The sequence below is a fragment of the Vombatus ursinus genome, unplaced genomic scaffold (genome assembly GCF_900497805.2).
Source record: "Vombatus ursinus unplaced genomic scaffold, bare-nosed wombat genome assembly UNPS02014791.1, whole genome shotgun sequence".
In the NCBI taxonomy this organism is placed as follows: Eukaryota; Metazoa; Chordata; class Mammalia; order Diprotodontia; family Vombatidae; genus Vombatus; species Vombatus ursinus.
Genome location: NW_020954569.1, coordinates 27,088,999 through 27,111,884, shown reverse-complemented (window position 1 = coordinate 27,111,884; position 22,886 = coordinate 27,088,999). Strand labels below are relative to the sequence as shown.

At 35.9% G+C, this 22,886-nt stretch overlaps 1 protein-coding gene across 4 annotated transcripts in view; it reads left to right on the top strand.

Moving 5' to 3' along the window:
- The window catches only part of TRIO (trio Rho guanine nucleotide exchange factor), a 505,121-nt gene that overhangs the window by 322,568 nt on the left and 159,667 nt on the right, over positions 1 to 22,886 (top strand). For all 4 annotated transcript variants that reach the window (XM_027868779.1, XM_027868780.1, XM_027868781.1 and 1 more), the window contains exons 13-17: positions 10,959 to 11,128; positions 12,303 to 12,477; positions 17,868 to 18,063; positions 19,253 to 19,419; positions 22,106 to 22,225. In XM_027868779.1, coding sequence (XP_027724580.1) covers positions 10,959 to 11,128; positions 12,303 to 12,477; positions 17,868 to 18,063; positions 19,253 to 19,419; positions 22,106 to 22,225 — 828 coding nt within the window. The remainder of the gene's footprint in view (positions 1 to 10,958; positions 11,129 to 12,302; positions 12,478 to 17,867; positions 18,064 to 19,252; positions 19,420 to 22,105; positions 22,226 to 22,886) is intronic.

Genomic DNA, 22,886 nt, shown 5'->3' with positions numbered 1-22,886 from the left:
CAGAATACTCCATATAATTACAGTAAATAAATTGCCTTTACATATATAGCATCACATATGTGTACACATACATTATTACATATGTATACACATAGATTGTTAGATAGGTACACACATAGATTGATAGACAGATTCACCTGTTGTTACAAACATAATAAATAGTCGCTTTCACACAAATATACTCACCCCATTATTGGGCAGGATGATTTCATTATCACTGTTTTTTTCCCCAAAGTTTTTTTTTTTTTTTTAGTTTATCACTTTTTTCTTTATGCCATATCCTTTGAAGGCTGGCTGATATCAGTAATTCCTCTCTTAAACCTACAGAATATGCAGTTGCTTATTTGTCTGTTTTTTTAAAAAAAATCTACAAGTTTCCATCTTTCCTACATTTTTTCCATAAAGGACTAGACCATTCTTTTAATATTGATGTTTTTTGTTTTTTAAACCATAGTCATTTATACAAGCACACACATACCCACACTAAACCTCTTTTTAGTGAAATTATAATAGCAACAACATTTATATAGTGCTTACTATGTGCCAGGCACCATGTTAAGTGCTTTACAAATATTATCTCATTTGATCCTCACAACAACCCTGCAAGATAGGTGCTATTATTATTACCTCATTTCACAGATGAAGAAACTGAGACGAACAGAGGCTAATGGACCTGCCCGGGGTCACACAGCTAGTAAGTGTCTGAGGCCAGTTTTGAATTTATGTTTCATGATTCCAGGCCCAGCACTCTATCCATGCTACTTCCTAGGATAAGTGTGGATCTTCTGGGTTAAAGTGTATTGACATTTTAATCTTTCTTTTCATATTTTCCAAATTGCTTTCCAGAATGGAATGGTTAGACCAATTCACAGCTCCACCAAAAATGCATTAGTGATCCATCTTTCCATCACCCCTCTAGTAATGACTTCCTATCTTTTGTTATCTTTGCTAATTTGTTGATTGTGAAGTGAAATCTCAGGATTGTTTATTAGTGATTTGGAGCATTCTTTCATGTGGCTGTAAATAGTTTGTAATTCCCTTTTTTTTTTTTAAATTTTTGTTCACGTACTGTGTCTATTGGAGAATGGCCTTTGGTCCCATATGGTTATCATAGATATGGACACACATATAAAGTTGCATGGGATGGTGAGGTGTCACTCTAAATTCATACAGGGTCTTTCCTGACCTCATAAAGAGTTTCCTGTGCCAGTGAAATCAGAGGCCCAATTTAACTTTTTTTAAAAATTTTTTTTAAAGAAAAGAAGAATCCATAGTAGAATAGTGCAAAGTAATATAGTTTGTGAAATTCCTCTTTCATTTTCTTAATCAGTGCCACAGTAGGCTAGAAAGTACATACTTGTTTTTCACAGCACATACAGACTGTATATCTTTTCATTATAGGGTCACATCTAATAAAGTTTTGAAATGCTCATTTTAATGAGCAGTTTTCAGATGTGACCAACTGTAATGTTAAGGTTAAGCATTCAAACACAAGGTCAGCAGTTTGCTGTGTGCATAGTATTGTTCATTACTTAGGGCTTTTTGGATATGCAATTTCATATGGACCATTTTGTATTTTATGTCATCTTTTGTAGCCTTAACACTTTACCTTTACTTCAACTAGAGAAATATTTATCAACTAATGAATTATTGTTATTCTTTTGTTATCATCATCATTATTTAATAGAGGGAGGAGGTATTAATCCATGAAATTATTTTGGATAGAGACAATAATTAGAACAAACAGCAAAGAATAAATGTCCGTGCCTTTTTCTTTCCATTGTACTTTATCTTCACCCATTTAACTTCTACTGCAAAGTAATGACCATGTCTTCTTGAATGAAAGAGAGAAACTTAAGGAACCTCTTCTAAACACATTTTACACCCTTTCATTGGTAGCTCTTTGCCTATCTTCTCTGATATAGGACACACGTAAGGAGAAGGACAGGATACGGGTAAGTAATGAGATTATTAAAAATAAAATGTTAGAATTTCACCCCCCAAAATTTCTCAAAATCCTGGTCTCTAATTCATAGCTACTGATTGTCTCTGTCTATTGGAATTATAGTTCTAGAAGCCTTACCGAATTGTGGAGATCAGATGAGACACCTGGTGGGCAGTTGTATTGCTTTTTAAGTGAGGCAGGGTGGGAAAAGATCATTTCAGGTCTATAAGGAGCTGGTAAGCGTTCCTAGTGGATAATTGAGCTGGTCATGGTCTTGGTGCCTTTAGGCATTTGGGGTGGTTCAAAGGGCAAGAATCTAAGCCCAGGTAAACCTTATAGGACTCAGGGAGGATATGAATGAATTGTCAGAAAACACCTTTGATATAGATGTGCTTGACTGGCAGAGTGAGGTTCCTAATGTCTCTATATTTTCCTTTCCTTGGACATGTTGGGTTCCATGACAAACCTGATATTTCCTCCTATGGTTGTAGTAGGGGGAGAAAGAGGTAGATCAAACAACTTAACCTTTCTCAAACCTAAGAGACTCAACTGGGTCTAATTCATATTATTCAACCCACCTAAAGGCACCAAGAGTTTAGCCTGTCTAATTGTTTACAGAGAACTGGTAAGAGTTCTTTCTTATTCTTTAAGGTTCCATCTCCTGCCATCTCAACAAGCTGTCATAATGGCAATACAATTAATTAATTGCTCTCCATGTATTCCATCTGGTCCTCTTATCTCTGTGGGATTTCTTTAATATATAGAGAGAATTAGTGGCTACGAAACATATACCAGGATTTTGAGGCTCTGGGATTTTTGTGAGAAATTCTAAAATGTTATTTGAATAATCTCATTATTGGTCCAATGTCCTTTACTTCTTCCTTGTTCTCTGTACTTCAAGATATATGGTGTGTTATAGAATACACCCTTCTTCTTCCTACTGTTTGAGGGAAAACGGAATTTCATGAAACATAACTTAGAAACACACTGTTAGAATATTGCTAGAGATACTAAATTTGCTGGGGTTTTTTTATTTTCTTAAATTAAACGTCTTCCTCTTTTGGAAAGTGGAAGTAACATTTGTCAATCTCCTGTCCATCAGCATCTTCCCCACTCTCCACAATGTCCTAAAGACTTTAGACAGGTTACATTATGCCTCTAAGTTCTTTCAGTACCCTTAAGATGTGATTTTTCTGGGCCCATATATGCAAGTCCTAGATGCTGTCAGGTTCTACCTTTTTAAGAATCAGAAGATGATGCAGCCAGTACATGCCAAGCATGAGCAGCGTGCTACAAACTATCACTTTATGGCAAGCCTCAAGCTCTTCTCTGGATATTACTTTCCTGGTTTTTCTGACCCTGACTTGCCCTGATCCTCTGTATTTGTCCCAGACCTGGTCTTCCCTGCTTTCCTTGACCCAGCCTAAACTCCCCAACCTCAACTTGTTTTGTCTCCACCAACCTCAACAGATGCCCCCTTTACTCTTTAATTCTGATTTGGACGATGGCCCAGGCAATCATTGCTCCTGATTATGACTCTAGGCTCCCTCCGTCCCAAACAGCTGGTTCTGGCTGCTGGTCATGGCTTTTTGTCGTTAAACATAGCAGGAGATAGGGAATGCAATTGACAATGTGAATGCTTCCGAAGCGGTTACGGAAGACGCTTTCTTATTTAGTGCATCATGCCCCTCCTGACATTTTTTTCCCTAATTTTTCTGGTTTGTAAAGAGTTTGCCTTCATGGAAAAGTCAGTAACAAAAACAAACAATCAAAAAAGTTAAGTAGTTCATTCTGTTAATATTATACTTTCTTCTAGATTGATCTGTTAATGGTGTACAAAGCAGTAGACGAATAGATAAACAAACGTCTGCTTTCTCATTGCTTATATTCTATTTGGGGGTTTAAGGGAGAAAATATATTATGTACCAAGATAATGAGAAGAAGAAGAGAGAATACCAGCAACCTGTTCACTGTTTTGTCCTTAAAAAGTAGGAAAGGCTCTTTTGGTCATTTAAAATTTTTTTGCGAACCTTATGTCATTCTCATGCTTAGCTTTCCTGGTGCTCTTTTTAAAGGTTCTTAGCTACTCTTTTATATATTTATCCTTGGTTCTTTCCATCTTTTCTTTCTGTACTTTCTGTTTGGATAGATCTAACAACGTAGTTTCTTTTCTTTCACCTTGGATTAAGTTCTATTTTTCACCCTCTTGAAACTAGCCTTCATTCTCCTTCATCTATTCAGATTTTTTTTTCCCCTCCGTCCCATTTAACAAGGCCTAAGAGCTCTTAAGATGGAAATGTTCCTTGGTCCCTTTCACTTCCTCTAGTGTGGAGACTAGTTTGTATAACCATCATATAACTAGATAATGATTTCAGGAATAGCACCTACCCCTTCCTAGTTACAAGAAGGGTTATGAAAGCCAAAATTCAAACAACCAAGCTATATAACACATCACATTCATTAGAAGTATCCCTGGTTTCTGTGATACTTTTATCAGCAAACCCAGTCAGATGCCAGCCAATTGGCAACCCTGGTTTCAAGATGAGCTATTGTCCTCCTCTTTCCTCAACTCAATCTTCAAGACCCTGAAACTCTGCTGGCAAACTATAGCCAAAAGTGCCTGCTTATTATTGTCCTAGGAAGTGGGACTTTTATACCTTGTACTTCTTGCTTTCCTTAAAGCTAACGGGACCTGTATGATTGTTTTGTTAGTGAAAAAAAAAAAACCAAACAACAGAATGATACGGTCATATAATAGCTTATTTTTATAAAACATTGATGGTTTTCATAGCACTTTTATATACATTATCAACTTACACACATTGATCAGAAACTACTGGCACGTTCTTGCTCAACTTTTTAAATGGAAGATGTAGGACTAGTACCCAGGGCTTCTGACTTCTTTTCAGTTGCTTGTGTCTTTTCCTCCTGAATTACCTACTCAGTGTATCTTTCTTATATACCTAACTTTTTTTGCACTTAATAGTATTTTATTTTTTTTCCAGTTACATGTAAAGATAGTTTTCAACATTCATTTTTGAAAGATTCTCTCCCCGCTCCCCAAGACATCAATCCATCTGATATAGGTTGTAACATGTACAATCACGTTAAACATATTTCCAAGTTAGTGAGGTGGTGAACAAACAATCAGAACAAAAGGGGAAAAACCATGAGAAAGAAAAAACAAACACAAAAAGTGAAAATAATATGCTTTGATCTGCATTCAGACTCCATACTTTTTTTTCTGGATGTGGATAGCATTTTCCATCATGAGTCTTGTATCATTGTATTGCTGAGAAGAGCTAACCTATCATAGTTGATCATCACACAATGTTGCTGTATTATTATTGTTCTGTATTATGTACCTAATTATTTACATGTCTCCTATTAAAATAAAAGCTCCTTGAAGGGAGGGGCTGGGTTTTTTAGTCTTTTTTTTCTAATACAGTTTTTTGCATTGCACATTTTTGCAGCACTTAATAAATATTGGTTTTTTTAACAAATATTTGTTGACTGAGTTGTTACAGAATGGACATAGAGGATTTTTGTCATTCTTAATTCAAATATTTATTGTCTCTAGTATAAACTTCTAGGGGAGTGGCCTTTGGTAAAGTTCTAATAGAATTCAGAATAGAGTCTGAAAAAGATCCAGAAAAAGAGGATTTTTTTTTAAACGGGCCTATTTTTATATTTGTGATAAATCTCTTATGATGGGAGTTGAGTTTCGTTTTGCTAAACTTAAAGATCTTTAGGTCTTCAAGGATGGAGCTTGCAACCCAACCATACCTTCTCATATATAGTTCTTTTCCATGTCCTCCTGTAAAATTTCCCTAAAGCATATATCAAGTTCTGTGAAGGCTTTCCTCTAGGTCTTTTAGCACTCAGTGGATGCTGTCAATGGTAGACCTTTCTATCCATTATTATGTATCCCTTTTACTGCATGACCCACCCTGCCTCCTCTTCTGATTTTTCATTTTTTTTGGATTAAAATTGAAAGGTATGAGGTGACTAGTACTCTTCATTGGGAAGAAATGGATCCTCATTTACTCTAACTCAGCAATGTGCACAGAGATTTTTTTGAATGGTGCCTCCTCCTCCAAAGTAAAACTTATAGAAATCATATTTTTGAGTCATTTCTGTAAAATTTCAGTTATTCAAAGTGATATTATAAGCATATCACATCTCATTCCATATGTAAGATTTTAAAATAAAAAGCAAAACAAAACAACAGCAAAAGTCTTTTATTTGTTATCTGTTAAATAGAAAGAGGAATTCCAAATGGAAGAATATCATTTAGCCACAGTGACATCATGGTTGAAAGTCCTTTCCTTTACCCTCCTTTTCCCCCTTTCTTTCTTCAGCAGCGTAACCCTGAGGTCAGTTCCTTTGTGGGCCCTTCTGTCGCTCTTTGGTAATTTCACAGGACCAACAGTTAAGCGAGGGTGAGGTCCACCATGGAAACATGTTGAAATTGCCAGGATGTTGCAATGAATAAGCATTTTTTTTTTTCAGAAGGAAAAAAAAAAATCAAACTACAGGTACTAATGGCAGCTCACCAAGAACTCAGGGAAGCATTTTATACAGGATACAGACTGATTCAAACAGCTGTTCCTCAGACCTTACTATATTTAGGAGTGAAAAAAATTTAAATCTAGGATGTGTACCTAAGTGGTATATGGTAAACTATTGTTAGGATTCCAAAGAACATTTTATAAAGATAAAGGAAATTCTTAAATTGTTTGATTTTTTAAAATTATACTTGTTTTCTAAAGTTCCTTATTAACTTCTTAAAAGTTTCATTTTATTAACTTTTAAGATACTGTATAAATGTTTATTTGCCTGCTGTGATAGGGATATACATTCACTTATTCATTCAAAAAACAAGTATTAGCCTTCTTTTCTGTGCATTGTGCTGGATGTTGAGGGAAACAGTAAGAAAATATGCTGGATAAAGCAGACAAATAAAAAAAAATACAGTGTCCAAAAAGTCTGAGTGTAGCTTTAAGCTATTAAAACTTTAAAAAGCTGCACGAAGATATTTGGGACACCTTGTATACACACAGTAGACTGTAAGTGCTGAAGAGAAATATAAATTGCTCAGACACAGGCAGAGAGAAAAAATTTACAGGTTGGGCGGGACGGGGTGAAAGCATAACTACATATTTCTGTACCTACAGAAATTTCAAGGTATCACATTCCTATTTCTCTTCTCCAGTTCCACTCCCAATCTACCAATCCCCAATCTACCATCCCCTTGGAGGGTGTAAATCCTAGTCATGGAAAAACAAGAAACCCTGTAATCTTAACTGTATTTATCATATTATTTGCTTAGCAGTTTGTGTGTGTGTGTGTGTGTGTGTTTTAATGATCTTACATTTAGTTCAAAATGAAAACCTTCTTGGAGAGTCAAATGTATTTTTAAGACGTATTTTTGGAAGCAATATTTCTTTATGTCACTAAACTCTTAAGTATTTGAGCATAAAAATAAACTCTTGAAACAGCCCCATTTCTACATCCACGGCAGTATGACAGGGTTTGGGTGTTTAATATGCAGTGTGTAGCATTCTTGTATAAATTCATTATGTATTCATCACATTCTTCCCAATTACCAGCTCTGGGGGTTGATGAGCAGGCAGGTGTACACCAAAGGGAAACTCATTTTCCTTTGGAAGCTTCCAATATGTTCCTTTGTACAGTAAAATATTGGAGGATACCTTTAAATTAGCAAATAAATAGTGACATACTATATTCACTTAGGCATTTCCAGAATACAGAGAGAGGGTGGAGTGTTTGGGACAGAGAGAGTAAGGTAAGTAAACTATTTCTTTTTTTTTTTCCATCTATCCAATATATGGCCACTCTTATCATATTAGAAGGACAAATTGAGGAGATAAGTCACATCTGCCTGAAATTATAATCTTCATCTTTTAATGGGAGGGCTTTAATGGCTCAGGGATAGCTATTAGAAAATCTTTTGTGTGTACTGTAAGGAGAATGTGATGATGGCACAGATGAAAATTCTTTTAGTCAGAAAAAAACAATACTTGACATTTTAGGAGGGGGTGGAAATAAAAGAATTAAAAATATTAATGAGAATGGAAGAAGTCTATAAATTTTTTTTTCATTTGTAATTTTGTAAGTTGAGTTAGCAAAAAATGTAGGACAAAGTTAAAAAAAAATACACACTCTCCAGCTTGTTTATTTGTTACTGTGGTTTTTTTTTTTTGTTTGTTTGTTTGGTTGGTTGGTTGGTTGGTGAGGCGATTAGGGTTAAGTGACTTGCCCAGAGTCACACTGCTAGTAAGTGTTAGGTGTCTGAGGTCACATTTGAACTCAGGTACTGCTGAATCCAGGGCTGGTGCTCTATCCGCTGCGCCACCTAGCTGCCCCTTATTTGCGACTATAGAAACGGGTATTTCTATCATGGCATATGTGTTTGCTTAAGCTTTTATGGGTAGCATTTTGAGATATTTGTTCAGAATTTTCCAAGTTCATGGTAAATATGGTATGTTGAGAAAGACATGACAGGAATTTAGGGGGACTAGGTTCCATTTCTGCAGCCATTAACGGGCTGTGGAACTTGAAGCAAGTCACTAAAACCCCGTCATCATTTTCTTAACATTTGGTACTCCAGCTAACTGAGCTGTCGAGTGCCTTTCTTCTCAAAAATCACATGAAACACGATGATTTAGTTAATAAAAGGAAGAAAAGATACAAAAAAAGAACAATGTTTTCCACGTTGATTTAGCAAAATAAACCCTTAGGATCCTGGTTGACTCCGCTATGAAAAATAAGTATTCTCTCTACTCCCAGGTTTTAAATATTATTTGTGGCCGATTTTCTAGTAAGAGGTAAAATAGATTTGCCTCTGTGCAATATTGAACAATGAATAAGCTGTCTGGTTGCTTTAATTTTTTTAATTTCCCTATTGCAAAGAGAAGTCATAAAATGCATATGAAGTATCAAAGGTCTTTCAGTTAACACTTGAACTAATGATTTGTTTAACTTTTTATCCAGTTTTTGGCACACAAAAATGCTTTGTTTCTTGTGGGGTTTTTTTTGTTTTTTTGTTTTTTTTTTAAGATTAGCAGCAGTTTGGAAACAAAGATTAAACACCAGCACAAGTTGTTACAACAGTTTTGATGTCCTAGTAGCCCAGAATGTGGATAGGGGTTAAACAATCCATGAGAATTAGCTCAGGGAAAAACTTGCTAATTTGCTGAACACTTATGAGTCTAAGTTGCTTGACAGGTCTTAGCTGGAATAGATGTGCCTGTGATATATGCCTTTAATTTTATGTATAAAATGTACAAAATTGCTGCAGTTACATTCTTGTGAAAGTATTCACTTTTACTCGCTCTCTAGAAGTGTTCAATTCTTTCTTCAAGTTTAAGTTCTTTACCTCCTCAAAATGGTACCAATTAATGTACATGCAGAAAGTGAGAAAATTATTTCCATCTTCCCAGCAGTATCATACTCAATGTGATTACTGCTGCTACAGGTAATCCTTACCTATGTGACCTTTGTAATAATAGTTGCAATAAATGCTTTTAAAATGCATTGGTGGTATGGTATATGAAGGGCATGTATGGTCTTAGTGAAAAGAACACTGGTTTGGGAGTCAAGTAACCTGGGTAACTGTAATGCTTCAGCTGCTAACTAGTGGTGTGACCTTGAAAAGGGCACTTCAGATTTCTTATCTTTAGTTCCTTCATCTCTAAAATAGGGTGGTAGATTAGATCCATAGTTGGACCAAAGTTACTTTCTAGGATCCTGTTGCTTTTATCAGCAGATAACTAAAGTGACACATTGATTGGTTTGTTGTGGTTTTACTGAAACGGAGCTGCTATGCTCTCCCTTTCTAAGATACGGGACACTATTAGAAACTCTTGAGTTCCAAAATGAGTTCAGATCTTTTCCCTTTTATACTCCTAGGGAGTATAAATTGCCCACTTTACTCAGAGGAATCTTCTAGGAACTAACCAATCATTGTAACAACTTTAAAAATAATTAAGTGAAATTGTCCTTTTTGTTCAGTCATTTTTAATCATGTCCGAAGCATTTGTAAAATATGTAAAATATTAAATATGTATGTAAGGTATTAAATACATTTACATTAAATACATAAAATGCACCAATGCATTTTAAAATTATTATATTTCATAAAATATGTATATATGTAAAATAAATTAATCTATAAAATAAATAACCAGCCACTAAGTAATCATACTGAATAGAGTGCCAGGCCTGGACTAAGTAAGATTCATCTTCTTGAATTCAAATCTGGCCTCAGACACATAGGAACTGTGTGATGCTGGGCAAGTCACCTGACCCCATTTGCCTCCATTTCTGCATCTGTAAAAAGGAGCTGGAGAAGGAAATAGCAAACCACTCCAGTATCTTTGCCAAGAAAACCCCAGATGGGGTCATGAAGAGTAGGAAACAACTGAACAACAACAAAAAATAAACATAAAATGTTTTAGGGTTTGTTACTTTTACATTTAACAGATGGTTCTGTTAAAAGGACTTTTTTTTTAACTTTGTACTCCCAATTGAGGACTTTTTTTTTTTAACTTTGTACTCCCAATTGAGCATGCAAAAAATATTGGAAAGAATGCCTTCCTTTTTCCTTTTTTTCTTTATCTTGCATTTATCTTTCTCTTTTTTTCTAACTTTTTTTCTGACATCCTGATTTTCTTCCTGACTTTTCCCTGATTCTCTGGCTCTGTCTCTCTCCCACACAAATACATACATATAGACACACTTCCAGCTCTGTGGGGTTTTTTTTTGTACATATGTCACTCTGGCAGTTTGACTGCTGTTGGGATGCTTCTCCCTTCCTTCCTTCCTTCCATCTCTCTGGGAGCATTATACCACCATTTCCCTCCTGGTCAGTGTCACACAGAGCCGCAGCACCAGCCCCCTGTCTCTGAAGTCAGCCAGCCTCTGCCTGGTCGTCAAGCCAGGAACCTCCACCTCATTGTGCGGTTTATTCTCCTTCTCTCCCTCCTAGCTCTGGACATGGCTAGAAGAGTTACAGAAAGAGCTCCTGGATGATGTTTACGCGGAGTCAGTAGAGGCCGTTCAGGACTTGATCAAACGCTTTGGTCAGCAGCAGCAGACTACCCTGCAGGTCACCGTCAATGTGATCAAGGAGGGAGAAGACCTCATTCAGCAGCTGCGGTGAGTTCCTTGTTTGCCCTTTTCATTTCATAAGCCATAGATCATGAAATCCTGGCAGCATATTTCCTTTTTTATAGTCACTGGTTATTATCCTCAGCCCACTTGGAGAAATAGAAGCACCATCAACAGGGTTATCTTTGGGTACAGAGGACAGTGAAGAATCTCATATCTTCCACCTCTCTTCTTTGACCTCTTCTTAATAGTTTCTGTTTTCTTTTTCTAACTTTCCTCTCCCTCTCATATATGTGTTTTTGGTCATATTATCCATCTCACAACACTGCCCTTATATAGGACCCAAAATTTTTTTCAATCTATTTCATCTTTTTTTCTAATACCTACCACTTTTTAATGTAAAACTTGGAATTATATTTTATGTATATTTTCACCTAAATCTACTCGGAACTTATCTGTCAAGGGATAAATAGTATAAATTACCTTGGTCAGGAGTGAGAAACATCCATCTTTTCAGCACAGCATCTTAGAACTCAGACTGAGTAATGGTCAAGTCTAAGTTACCCATATGTCAAGTGTCATGCTTATTAAAATCACAGTGTGTTTTTTTTCCTTTTGTTCCTTTTTGCTGTAGCAAATTCAGTCTCTTAAGTCAAGCACAGTGCTATCTTTTTCATTTTTTTTTTAAAAATCATTCTCTGGATTTCATTCCTTGGATTCATTTCTTTACACGGTTATTGCCAAGTTTATAAAAGAATTGTATTTTCTCCCCAGAATGTTTAAGTAAAGTGTATCAGTACACATAATAAGTGTTTAAGACTTGTTGATTATTTTATTCATCTAAAGTTTAATCTCCCCAAAGCAATTTAAACATTAGATTATAGAAAGTGTATTTGAATATATACCTTTATTCCTATTAAAAGAGAAAAGGGGCCTAAGAAATTCAATTATGTTTGAATAATAAAATTTAATCATAAAGCTAGAAAATTAAACCCTGATACTGTGACAGGACTGCTCAGGAACAGAAACTTAACTTTATTGTTGAAAGGAGCCGGCTTAATACATGTGCTAAGACAAGAAGTCCAACTTCCTGCTAGCTTTCTTCTCACTGTGATTTTTAGTTGCCGGATCTGGTCCTGTGCTCCTAACAATGTAGGACTTTCTCACTCAATTCCTGTTTGTCTTTTTTAAATCCCCATTTCCCTCATCTGTTCTTTAACAGAGATTCTGCCATCTCCAGTAACAAGACCCCTCACAACAGTTCCATCAATCATATTGAGACAGTCTTGCAGCAGCTGGATGAGGCCCAGTCTCAGATGGAGGAACTTTTTCAGGAGCGAAAGATCAAACTTGAACTCTTCTTGCAACTTCGAATTTTTGAAAGGGATGCCATAGATGTGAGTAGCTTGGTTTTGTTTTGTTTCGGTTTTGTTTCCTTTCCCCTCAGGAGTTCTTTGCTAACAGGAAAAAATGCATATTTTCAGGAAGATGCTGAAATGTGAGTGAACACCTAATCTTTTTTCAATCTTGCCTTGTTTAAATGAATCCTGTTTCTCATCTCCCCTCAAGCTTTCAGAGGTGAGATGGTATAAGATAATATCACACACATGCTTTAACCTGAGTTCCTAAGAGATTCCTGAGAGGTTAAGGGACACTCCCAGAAGTTCTTGACCATGCTGCTTTTTGAAAGACATGGGTAAGAAAGAAAAATGAGAACAGATAGGAATATCTGATAGAATTACCTCCAGAGGAAGGGCAGTTGGTTAAAGAGGAATACAAAAGAAATAAAAGGGACTTTTTTTTTTCTAAAAGAAACTTAAAATAAAATGCCCTATCAACATGGTGGCTTTAAATATGCCTGAACTATGATAGAGTACTCCTTTCTCTGAGTGACCAATAGAATTAAATGAGCAGAAATAGAGGAGGGAAGTTGAGGTAATAATACTTTTTCTGAAAATAATCTGAAGTAAAAATCTGGACTGGTGAAAATAGAATATTAGGTAATAGGGAAGTCCATTTTTTTTTAACCTGTAGAGCTCTCACTTTATATGCAGTTGCTATCTAGAAATGGATCACTGCACCTTTCATTAGAATAGAAAAAAAGGAATACAGGATCTCTTTATCTTTCTTCAACCAAAAATAAGAGGGTGATTGTGTATTCTGTGTTAGGAGAAATGTCTTCTTTCTTTTTGAACTCGGGAGGTGCAAACAGGAATAAGCATAATTTGGTGAGACTAAATTGAAGCTGACTATGAATGATGATGAAAGGAATTGAAACTCACTTAAGACTAAACTGAAGCAGTGTTTCCAAGGAAAGTAAACCCCAAACAGCTAATAGGCAGTGACTGAATGCCTCGTCCTGCTGCCAACTCTAGCAGTTCTTTGAGGTGTTTTCAAGAAGCCAAGGCTTTTTAGTGGTATCTAAAATTTATAGAATGTACTTCACCACAGCACTGTAACTTAATAATAATGATGATGTCTCTTACTTATATAATACTTTGACAGTTACAAAATATTTTTCATGTATTATTTCATTTGGTGCTTCCAAAAACCACATGAGTTGTCAGTCGACAAGCATTTATGAAGCACATATTATATGCCAAGCACCATACAAAGAAAGGCAAAAATAGTCCCTGTCCTCAAGGAGTTCACATTCTAAAGAACTTCAGATATCATCTGTTCTTTACTAATGAGGAAACAGGTTCAGAAAGTTTAAATGATTTGTCTATGATCATACAACTAGTGTCAGAGGTAGAATTTGAACCCAGGTCTTTCTTAATTCAAAGTTTGTCATTCTTTCCACTATATCACAATGCCTGTCTTTTATTAAGTTCACCTCTAGTAAAATTTCTTATTTGACACTTAAACCTGACACCCTCATTTACATACCAAATCATTAGTGTGGATTGGCAGGGTTTTTTCTTTTGCTTGGTTTTTGTGGTCTCAGTAATTCATTGCTAGTGAGTTTCCATCTTGGCCCAAGAGGAAGGATTTTTTCTCCAAGCTTTGTGACTTTTTCCTCATCTGCTGCCACCACCAAAGCCCTTAACTATGAAGGCTGTTTTTGTTAGGCAATGTGGACACCTGCCTGTTCAGAACTGGAGTCAAGTCTCTGGTGAGCATTTTGATGATGTGTTTAAATATCTTTTTCAAGCCACTAGGAGAAACTTTACTTTAAAAGTCATTCTTTGCTCTCGGTTTTTAAAAAGCCAAATTAAAAAATCCCAGTGCAGCTTATAAAATACACTGAAGCTCTGTGAAAAATCTAATATTGACTGAAACTTGGCTATAGATAAATGAATGAGCTTCGATGGCACTATGAAAGCCAGAGATGAGTGAGAGGGTCTCAGGTCTGAATGGGCACAGGGGCTGTGTAGAGAGGCACTGGGTAAACAAACAAAAAAACCAAGTAGTTCCTGTTTTCTGTAATCTTTACTTCAGAGTGGTATTGTTTTTAATCTCTTGTTTTTGGTTAGACATGTTGCTTGAGGAGTAAAACAGAGACATCATTAGAAATTTCTAAGTACTTTCATTTTGATATTTGAAAAATCATCTCTTGTTTGGGCTGTAGCAACTCAAAATGAGAAAATATTTCTTTTTTTTTTTTTAATTGGGAAATGGTCAGTTTCTGGCAGAAAAGTGTTTTGGAAGGTGAGTCAGAAATTCTGCTGCTTTATCACTGTCCAATGGAGAGAATATTGAACTTTAAGTTAGAGGACCTGAGATCAAATCCTGTCTTCCACACTTACTGCCTTGGGCAAGTCATTCAACTTCTCTTGGCCTCAGTGTCCTTAATTTGTAAACAAAGCGGGTAGTACTATTAGATTGAAGTCTGTACAAACTCCAGATTTGTGATCCTTTTATTAATAAATAGGTATACCTCCATTTCTTTGATATAAAATTACAGATATCTTAAAGTCATTGCACCAAACCAGTGTCAGAGCTCTACTGTAATTTTATAAAACTAAATTTCCTAAAATTTGAATGATATTAAATCAAAGGCTAAGACAGAAATCATGCAATAAAATTTTAGGCTTTAATTATCTAAGACCTCTTGTTCTGTTTTTGTTTTTGTTTTTGTTGTCATTTAGGTAGCAGAATACAGAGTTGGAATTAGGAAAACCTGAGTTTGAATCCTGCCTTAGACGCTTACTTGTTATGTGATCCTTGACAAGTCATTTTATTATTTGAGCCTCAGTTTCCTCAACTGTGAAGTGAGAGGAGTGGACTTGCAGTCCTCTGAGATCTTTTCCTGAGCCAAATCTATGATCCCATGACTTTAGTGCTAGAAAGGACTTCATTGTCATTGTTGTTCACTTGTTTTGGTTGTGTCCAACTCTTCCTGACCCAATTTGGGGTTTTCTTGGTAAAGATACTGGAGTAGTTTGCCATTTCCTTCTCCAGCTCCTTTTTACAGATGAGGAAACTGAGGCAAACAGGGTAAAGTGACTTGCCTAGGGTCACACAGCTAGTAAGTATCTGAGGCCAAATCTGAACTCTATCCATTATGCCACCTAACTGCCCCCAGGAAGGACTTCAGATGTCATTTAATACAAACTCCACATTTAAAGATGAAGAAAATTACGTTCAGAGGTTAAATGACTTGTTCAGTGAATTTATGTATAAAAGAAGCATGGCCAGCATTTGAACCCTCTAATGACGATCCAGCATTCTTACCATGGCACCATGCTTCTGTACCTCTTTTTAAAGAAACATGAAGTAGGAAGACTTGAGAAAGCTAGTGTATAGTTCGGGGTTTTTTGACTTCTCTTTTGTCTGCTTTGATTTCCCCTTAGGTCTGGTGAAATTCACCTCAGTAGAATCCAAGCTCCAAAAGGGATGGAATAGGTTTTTGTTTGTTTTTCATTTGTGTCTTCATATATCCAGTGACTCACACCATGATGGCAGTTGATAAATGTTTATTGAACTGAATTTCTTTGAATATTCAGGCCCCTTGAAAGCATGATATTTTGTGCTTGTTATAAATTGGACTATAGTGTCTGTATTTTCTTTCTCTTCTTCTTATTTATATATTCCATTCGGGACGGTAATTACCATTTTAAAACAGATGAAGATTTTTATAGCTTTTTCTTACTTTTGTTTTTTCAGCTTTCCTAAATATTGTTATGTTCCTTGTGGCTTTATTATGTCAATGTTTTAAAAGAAAGGTTTAATCTAAACCAGTGTAATCATTGCAATAGTACATACACAGTGCAAAGATCACTGGCTTTTGGATCTAAGGACTTGGATTCTAATACTGTCTCTTTATTACACTGTACTAGTAGTACACTGTATACTACTACTGCCTCTATACTATTTTGGGCATTTTCCCTCGGCCTCAGTTTCTTTTTCTGTAAAAATGAGGGAGGTTAGACTACATGGCCTCAGAGTTCCCCTCTAGCTCAAGAACTATCACAATTTGCTTGTGAAAAACAGTTAAAGAAAGCTGAATCATATGGAAATTCAGGAAAAAAGAGGAACTTAGAACTCAATCACTAATTGTGTGAGTGGGTAAGGTGTTCTGAAACTTCCATTTGGTTTGCTGGTTTGCTTTGGAGAAAGCTGGGGGGACTATAAATGCAAATTCTGACCTATGATATTCACAGGCAACTTCTCAATCACATTTGTGAATAATCACAATAAAGGATAATGACGGTAGATTGAGAGATGAGTTTTTTCTTAAAATTCTTAAATTTTAAAAATTGTATCTTATTTAAATTTTCTTTTATGGAAAATCAGTATTCAAAAATCTTCACCTTTTTTGAGTTTTGTCATCTCAGTGGGTTTCTTTATTTGCTCTTGCTTAGTAACCAAGAGTTCATGATAAACACTGTGCCAGCATTTTCCATATTTATCTATTATCATGGCTGCCTCCAGGGTTTTTCTATGCCCAGTGGACATCTATAGTTCACATTTACTGTGTTCAGCTTTGCCAGTTTATTACCCAATCCTTGAGGGCTATTTAAGAATGGGACTATCTCTTTGTAAATTTTTTGGTAAATTCAGTAGGTCTGCCAGCACTACTGACTGAACTCTCACCCTCCCTCTCCAACCCCGTGACAAAAAGTAAAAAAGAAAAAAAAAACAGTTAACAATATAGAAAGGGATTGTGGTAATAATTATTTTTTAAGTTCTTCTGGGTAGCCTTTGGTCCATGTCTGATTTGTAGTTATTTAAATGTGCTGTTTTTACATATTTTACAAATACTCACACACACACACACACACACACACACACACAACATTGTGGATACAATGTGTTGAGCCTGGAGTCAGGAAGGTTTGAGTTCAAATTGAGCCTTAGATATTTATTAGCTATGTGATCCTAGGCAAGACATATAACTTCTATTTCCTCAAGTTTCCTCAAGTGTACAATGGAGATAATAATAGCTCCCACCATGCAGGGTTGTTGAGATGATCAAAAGAGATACTCCTCGTAAAGTACTTATTACAGTGCTGGCAAATAGTAGGTGCTTAATAAATGCTTTCTCCTCCACTCTGTAAACCCTCTAAGGTTTCAAAACAAAACATACCCATTCCCAAACTTTTTCAGGTCCACCTTATCTGTTCTTATGTTGACAAGCATTAGAATTTACGAATGCTGTTTCACTGTTCTGATTTGTATTAGCAAGAACATGCAGTAGAGGATGGGAAATTGAAGAGTCTGTCTCCTACAGTAGTTTTTTTGTTGTTGTTGTCTTCTGAATTTTGTCACTTCTGAAGATCTGCTTTCAGCATATTTATGTTTGTCTTGTTGTTCAGATGGATTTTTTTTCCCCCTCTATCAGATCATCTCAGACCTTGAATCTTGGAATGATGAGCTTTCTCAGCAGATGAATGACTTTGACACTGAAGATCTCACAATAGCAGAACAGCGGCTCCAGCACCACGCTGACAAAGCACTAACGATGAATAATTTGACCTTTGATGTCATCCACCAAGGACAAGATCTCCTGCAGTATGTCAATGAAGTACAAGCCTCTGGTAAGATAGGGTCAGGTGTTTTGTTGTTACTGTTTTCATTTTATGTCATATTGAAGTTTCTTCATGTCACTACATGGATTCATTGAGTCTATTTTAATGGAATGGCTGAAAGTTCCTTTAATTCTCTTGTACAGGGGTGGGGAACCTGCAGCCTCAAGGACACATGTGACCTCCTAGGTCCTCGAGTGAGGCCTTTTGACTGAGTCCAAGTTTTACAGAACAAATCCTTTTATTACGGGGATTTGTTCTGTGATGTTTTGATTCAGTCAAAGGGCTGAGCTTGAGGACCTAGAGTGCCACACATGGCCCCAAGGCCACAGGTTTCCCACCCCTGCTCTAATATAACTCAAATACAGATATTCTGCTCTGAATTTTTAAAGTGATATATTTCCTGGTTTTCGTATTAATCAAATTTGTAATTACAGATACTGAACTAATCCTTAAAATTCTTAGAAACCATTCAAAACTCTAAGAAGTCATGTCATAATGTTATGAGTCATGACATGAATGTCATGAAATGAGAACACTAGAAGATTATTTGACATAGTTCAGCCTCAGAAATGTAACCTCATCTTTAGGATTACTTTTGTGTTTGTGTTTCAGGTTCTTAATTTAGTTTTCATTTAATTTTTATTTCACCAGTAGATGTCACTGTAGGCAATAGGAAATGTCTAGCTAATATTTTACAATGCATGGGACTGTTTTCATCAACTTAAAAGCATGAAACCTACTGCATTGTTTTATATCATCCAATCTAATGCAGTGCTTATTAAAATGCAAACTGAGCATACAAAAAAGACAAAGTTCCATTGACTTGGAAAGGACGTAAAGTCTCCCTACTTACTGACCCTGAAAGTGAAGCTGTAAAAACTGAGCTTGATTTAGCTATACCTTTTGATTATGGTAACAGAGGATTCATAAGTGCTTGAAAACTGTGATTGGTTTTGAAATGTAGTCATAGATGCATAGTCAAACACAGATTCAGATACACGTATGTATAGATAAGTACACTGTGATAGCTCTTCAGTCACTAAAATCTTGGTCTAATTCTTATCAATCAGGGGCCTTGCTCTGCAGAGGAGGCAAATAGGGCCAACAGTGATTCTCAAAACAGATAATCTGTTTACAGACGTATTGGGACATTTAAGAAAATGGGTTGAGTTCCAGCATCGCTTGTGATTGCTTTCAGGTGTTGAGTTGCTGTGTGATAGAGATGTGGACATGGCCACCCGGGTCCAGGATTTACTGGAGTTTCTTCATGAAAAACAACAGGAGTTGGACTTAGCCGCAGAACAGCATCGGAAACACTTGGAGCAGTGTGTACAGCTGCGCCATCTGCAGGCAGAAGTTAAACAGGTACCCAACAACATAGCGCAGGGGTGCCCTCACTCTAAGAAAACCAGACGCAGAGCAGTAAGGGATATTAAAGCAATACTTGCATTTCCACTGCACAGCTAAAATAGTGCTTTTAGAGACATTTCCTTTTTCAGTCAAACCCCAATTTACGAACACTCAACTAATAAACTACCTTTACATAGTCTAGCTTTTATCCCTGGTGCTCGTCCTTTATCTCTACCACTATCCCATGTCTCTTGCTGCTTCCTCTTACCATGTTACCTGGGCTTTCTTATGCAAGTATGGAGATGTCAAGAGTTGTACTTTCTCAGGCATTGTAGAGCATTAATGCATTTCATAGAACATCTCCCTCTTTCATGGTCCTTTTCGAGAACAAAGGGCAAACAACAAAAACCATTTTCCCACTCTTTAGGGACCTAGTCCCATCAAAAAGTCTCAACAAGCTGCTTCTACTGCCTCCTTACTCTTTTATCCTTTGATCCTAATAAAACAATGCCCATTGTATAATTTTTGAGGTAATATATTAGATATTTGGCTGCTTCTCCTGAACTGGGTAATTCTTTATACCTTGGCAAGCCATTACAGGTAGCAGCATCTGAGAGGAGCGTGGCATTGTAAACTTCCTTTGTATTTTGTACCTAAAAAACCTGAGCATGTTCCTTCCTGGTGACATTACTGTGATTCCTTGCCAAATTCACTGTCACCAACCTGGACAGGATAACATGCTATGTGAGGCTATGCTTTTCCTCTTGTCATCTGGTGCCTATAATGCCATCAGAGGCAGCATAGGAAAATAAAATTTTAAACATTTAAAAAGGTGCATTCTTTACAGAATGGGAAGCCATGTGTACCTGGCACATCATCTTTCAGGTTTTGTTTAATGATCAGCGGAATCCCCAGGTAAACAAAAATGGCCTAGCATGCTAGAGAGAAGGATAGGTTCTCATTTGAGGTATGCTCGTAGATATCACAGAAGAATGTTAGAGTGAGAAGAGATCTTAGAAATCATTTAATCCAATCCCCTCATCTCTTCATTTCACAGATGAGGAAACTGAGGTTCAGAGAGCTGAAGTGAGATAGTAACTATTAGAAACAGAACTTGAGGCCGGGCCTCCTAGCCCTTTTTCCATTACACCATGATGAATGTTTAAAAATCAGTTGGCTAAAAAAACATGACCCACTTTTAAATTTAATTTGCATTAATAATATTTTTTCAATGACTTTGTTAAGTCAAGACAATCAACAAAACAATAATTCAAGCCCTGATTTGTAGATTTGCCAATTCCCTAGTTATAAAAATTTAATAATTGGTTCTCTTGAGCAGGTATGGGCTGGTTCCAGCACACCCTTGATTATATCACATTTTTTTTTCCCCAGGTTGGAGCCCCAAGTTATATACTTAATAAATATAGATCCTCTATGTGGTATATAGGATACTGAAATGGATTATACTAATCCTAATTAAGTTGTCTTGGCTTTTTTTTTTTTTAAGAGCAACTAATTTACAATTTTTTTTCTTTTTTTTTTCTTAGCAGAAACTTCAAATCACTTGTTTTTTTAACCTCGAATTTCTGGTTCAACTTCTTAAAAAATTTTTTTTTTACTGATATCTTTTGTTTTTCACATTGCCTATATTTCTCCCTGTCCCAAAATGCCATCCAGAATAACAAAGCATTTTTTTAAATAAAAAGGATAAAAAAATTTTAAAAAACTGTTCAATTCATCAAGAAAACAAAACCAAACTGATGTATGCTGTATTTCACACTCATATACATCCCCTAAAACAAACAAACAAACAAACAAAAAACCTCTACAAAGAAGTAAGGGGGAGGTTCTCATATTTCTTCCTTTTTTCTTTCATTATATTTTTATAACATTTCATTTTATTTTCTTTCTCTTGTTCTTTTCATTTACATAACTGAATCATTTTGTATGTTGTTTTCTAGCTCTTTTTACTTCACTTTGTATCAGTTCCTGTCAGTCTTCCCATGCTTCTTTATAAAAGGTCATCATATTTCTCATTACTTACTGGCACCATCACATTTCTTTTTATTTTCGTGCCACAATTTTTGAAGCCATGGGTTAACTTCTTATTTTGAGTCATGCAATAGAAAGAGACTTCTGAATCCTGATAATTAATAAGTTGGATCAGCTACAAGTAATGATGGTACAGGTTGAGTCGTCTCCTACTCCACATACCGCTTTATGTGACATTTTGCTATCTGTTAAAAAAAAAAAAGACTCAAATTTAACAATAAATGGTTTGAGTTTATTTACATTTTGAATATTGCATTTGTCACAGGTTCATTGAGGCAGAAGGGATATAGAAAAATACCCCTTCATTACCAGAGAAAGCTTTTAATTTTAGGTCTTAAAATCAATTTCAAATTAGTTTAGTCAATGGCCCCATAAATAACCACTCTCACCACTCCCCACTTGCTGCTACTAAAACCCTTTACGGAATGGTAGGTAAGAATGGTAGTGCTTCTAAGGAGACCTCAATGTAGACTAAAATGACAGGGCTTTTATAACAATAAGTCTACCCATAATGTTGTGTCAAAAATAAACATTAGGACAGAAAAACCAAGCAGCCTTTGGTTATCATCTACAACTCTTTTGGGTAATGGTGACCCACAGACTGAATGTTAAAAATTGGCCCTCGAGATAATCAAATTCTCCATTTTAGGTGCTGGGTTGGATCCGCAATGGAGAATCCATGTTAAATGCGGGACTTATCACAGCAAGCTCGTTGCAAGAGGCAGAACAACTACAGCGAGAACATGAGCAATTCCAGCACGCCATCGAGGTAAGAATTCTTGGATGCCATTTATTTAAATTAGCCAACATCCTTTTGCCGTTAATTAGTTTATTCCTAGTTAGTTTTTTTCTGCAAGATGACTATAATACCATGTAATAAATAATGTCAACTGAAAAAAAAATTTAACAGAAAGAAGTCATAATGTTTTTGTTTTTTTTTTTAAATTTCTGAAGATCTGTACCTACCCCAGCAGCCATAAAATAGGACCAGAGGAATGACCATGAGTTTGTCAGTTATTTCCTTTATGGTGTCATGAGAGTCATGTGAATGAAATTAGAAGTCCTTCATCTTCCTGTGACCCCACATTAGTTAGCATCTTTTACAAATCTTGTGGTCTGTCACTTTTTATCAGTTAAACTTAATAGAATGAAGTAATATTGACGTTTGAATTTATACATATCACTTAAATCTACTAGTTTTAAAAACATAGATATAACCTCATTTCAATGAAAATTTCTTTTCCAGACACCAGTTATCCCAGTTCACTTAAGTAATAACCAATACAACAAAACTGCAGTAAAATTAGGAATTTGTATTAATTTCACATAAAATTAACTTTTATGCTACTGCAAATTCAAATGAAATTTCCAAGAGAGTTTATTTCAGACATTTTTTTTCCTCTATTCAAGCCCCCACTTTACTCCTGGCT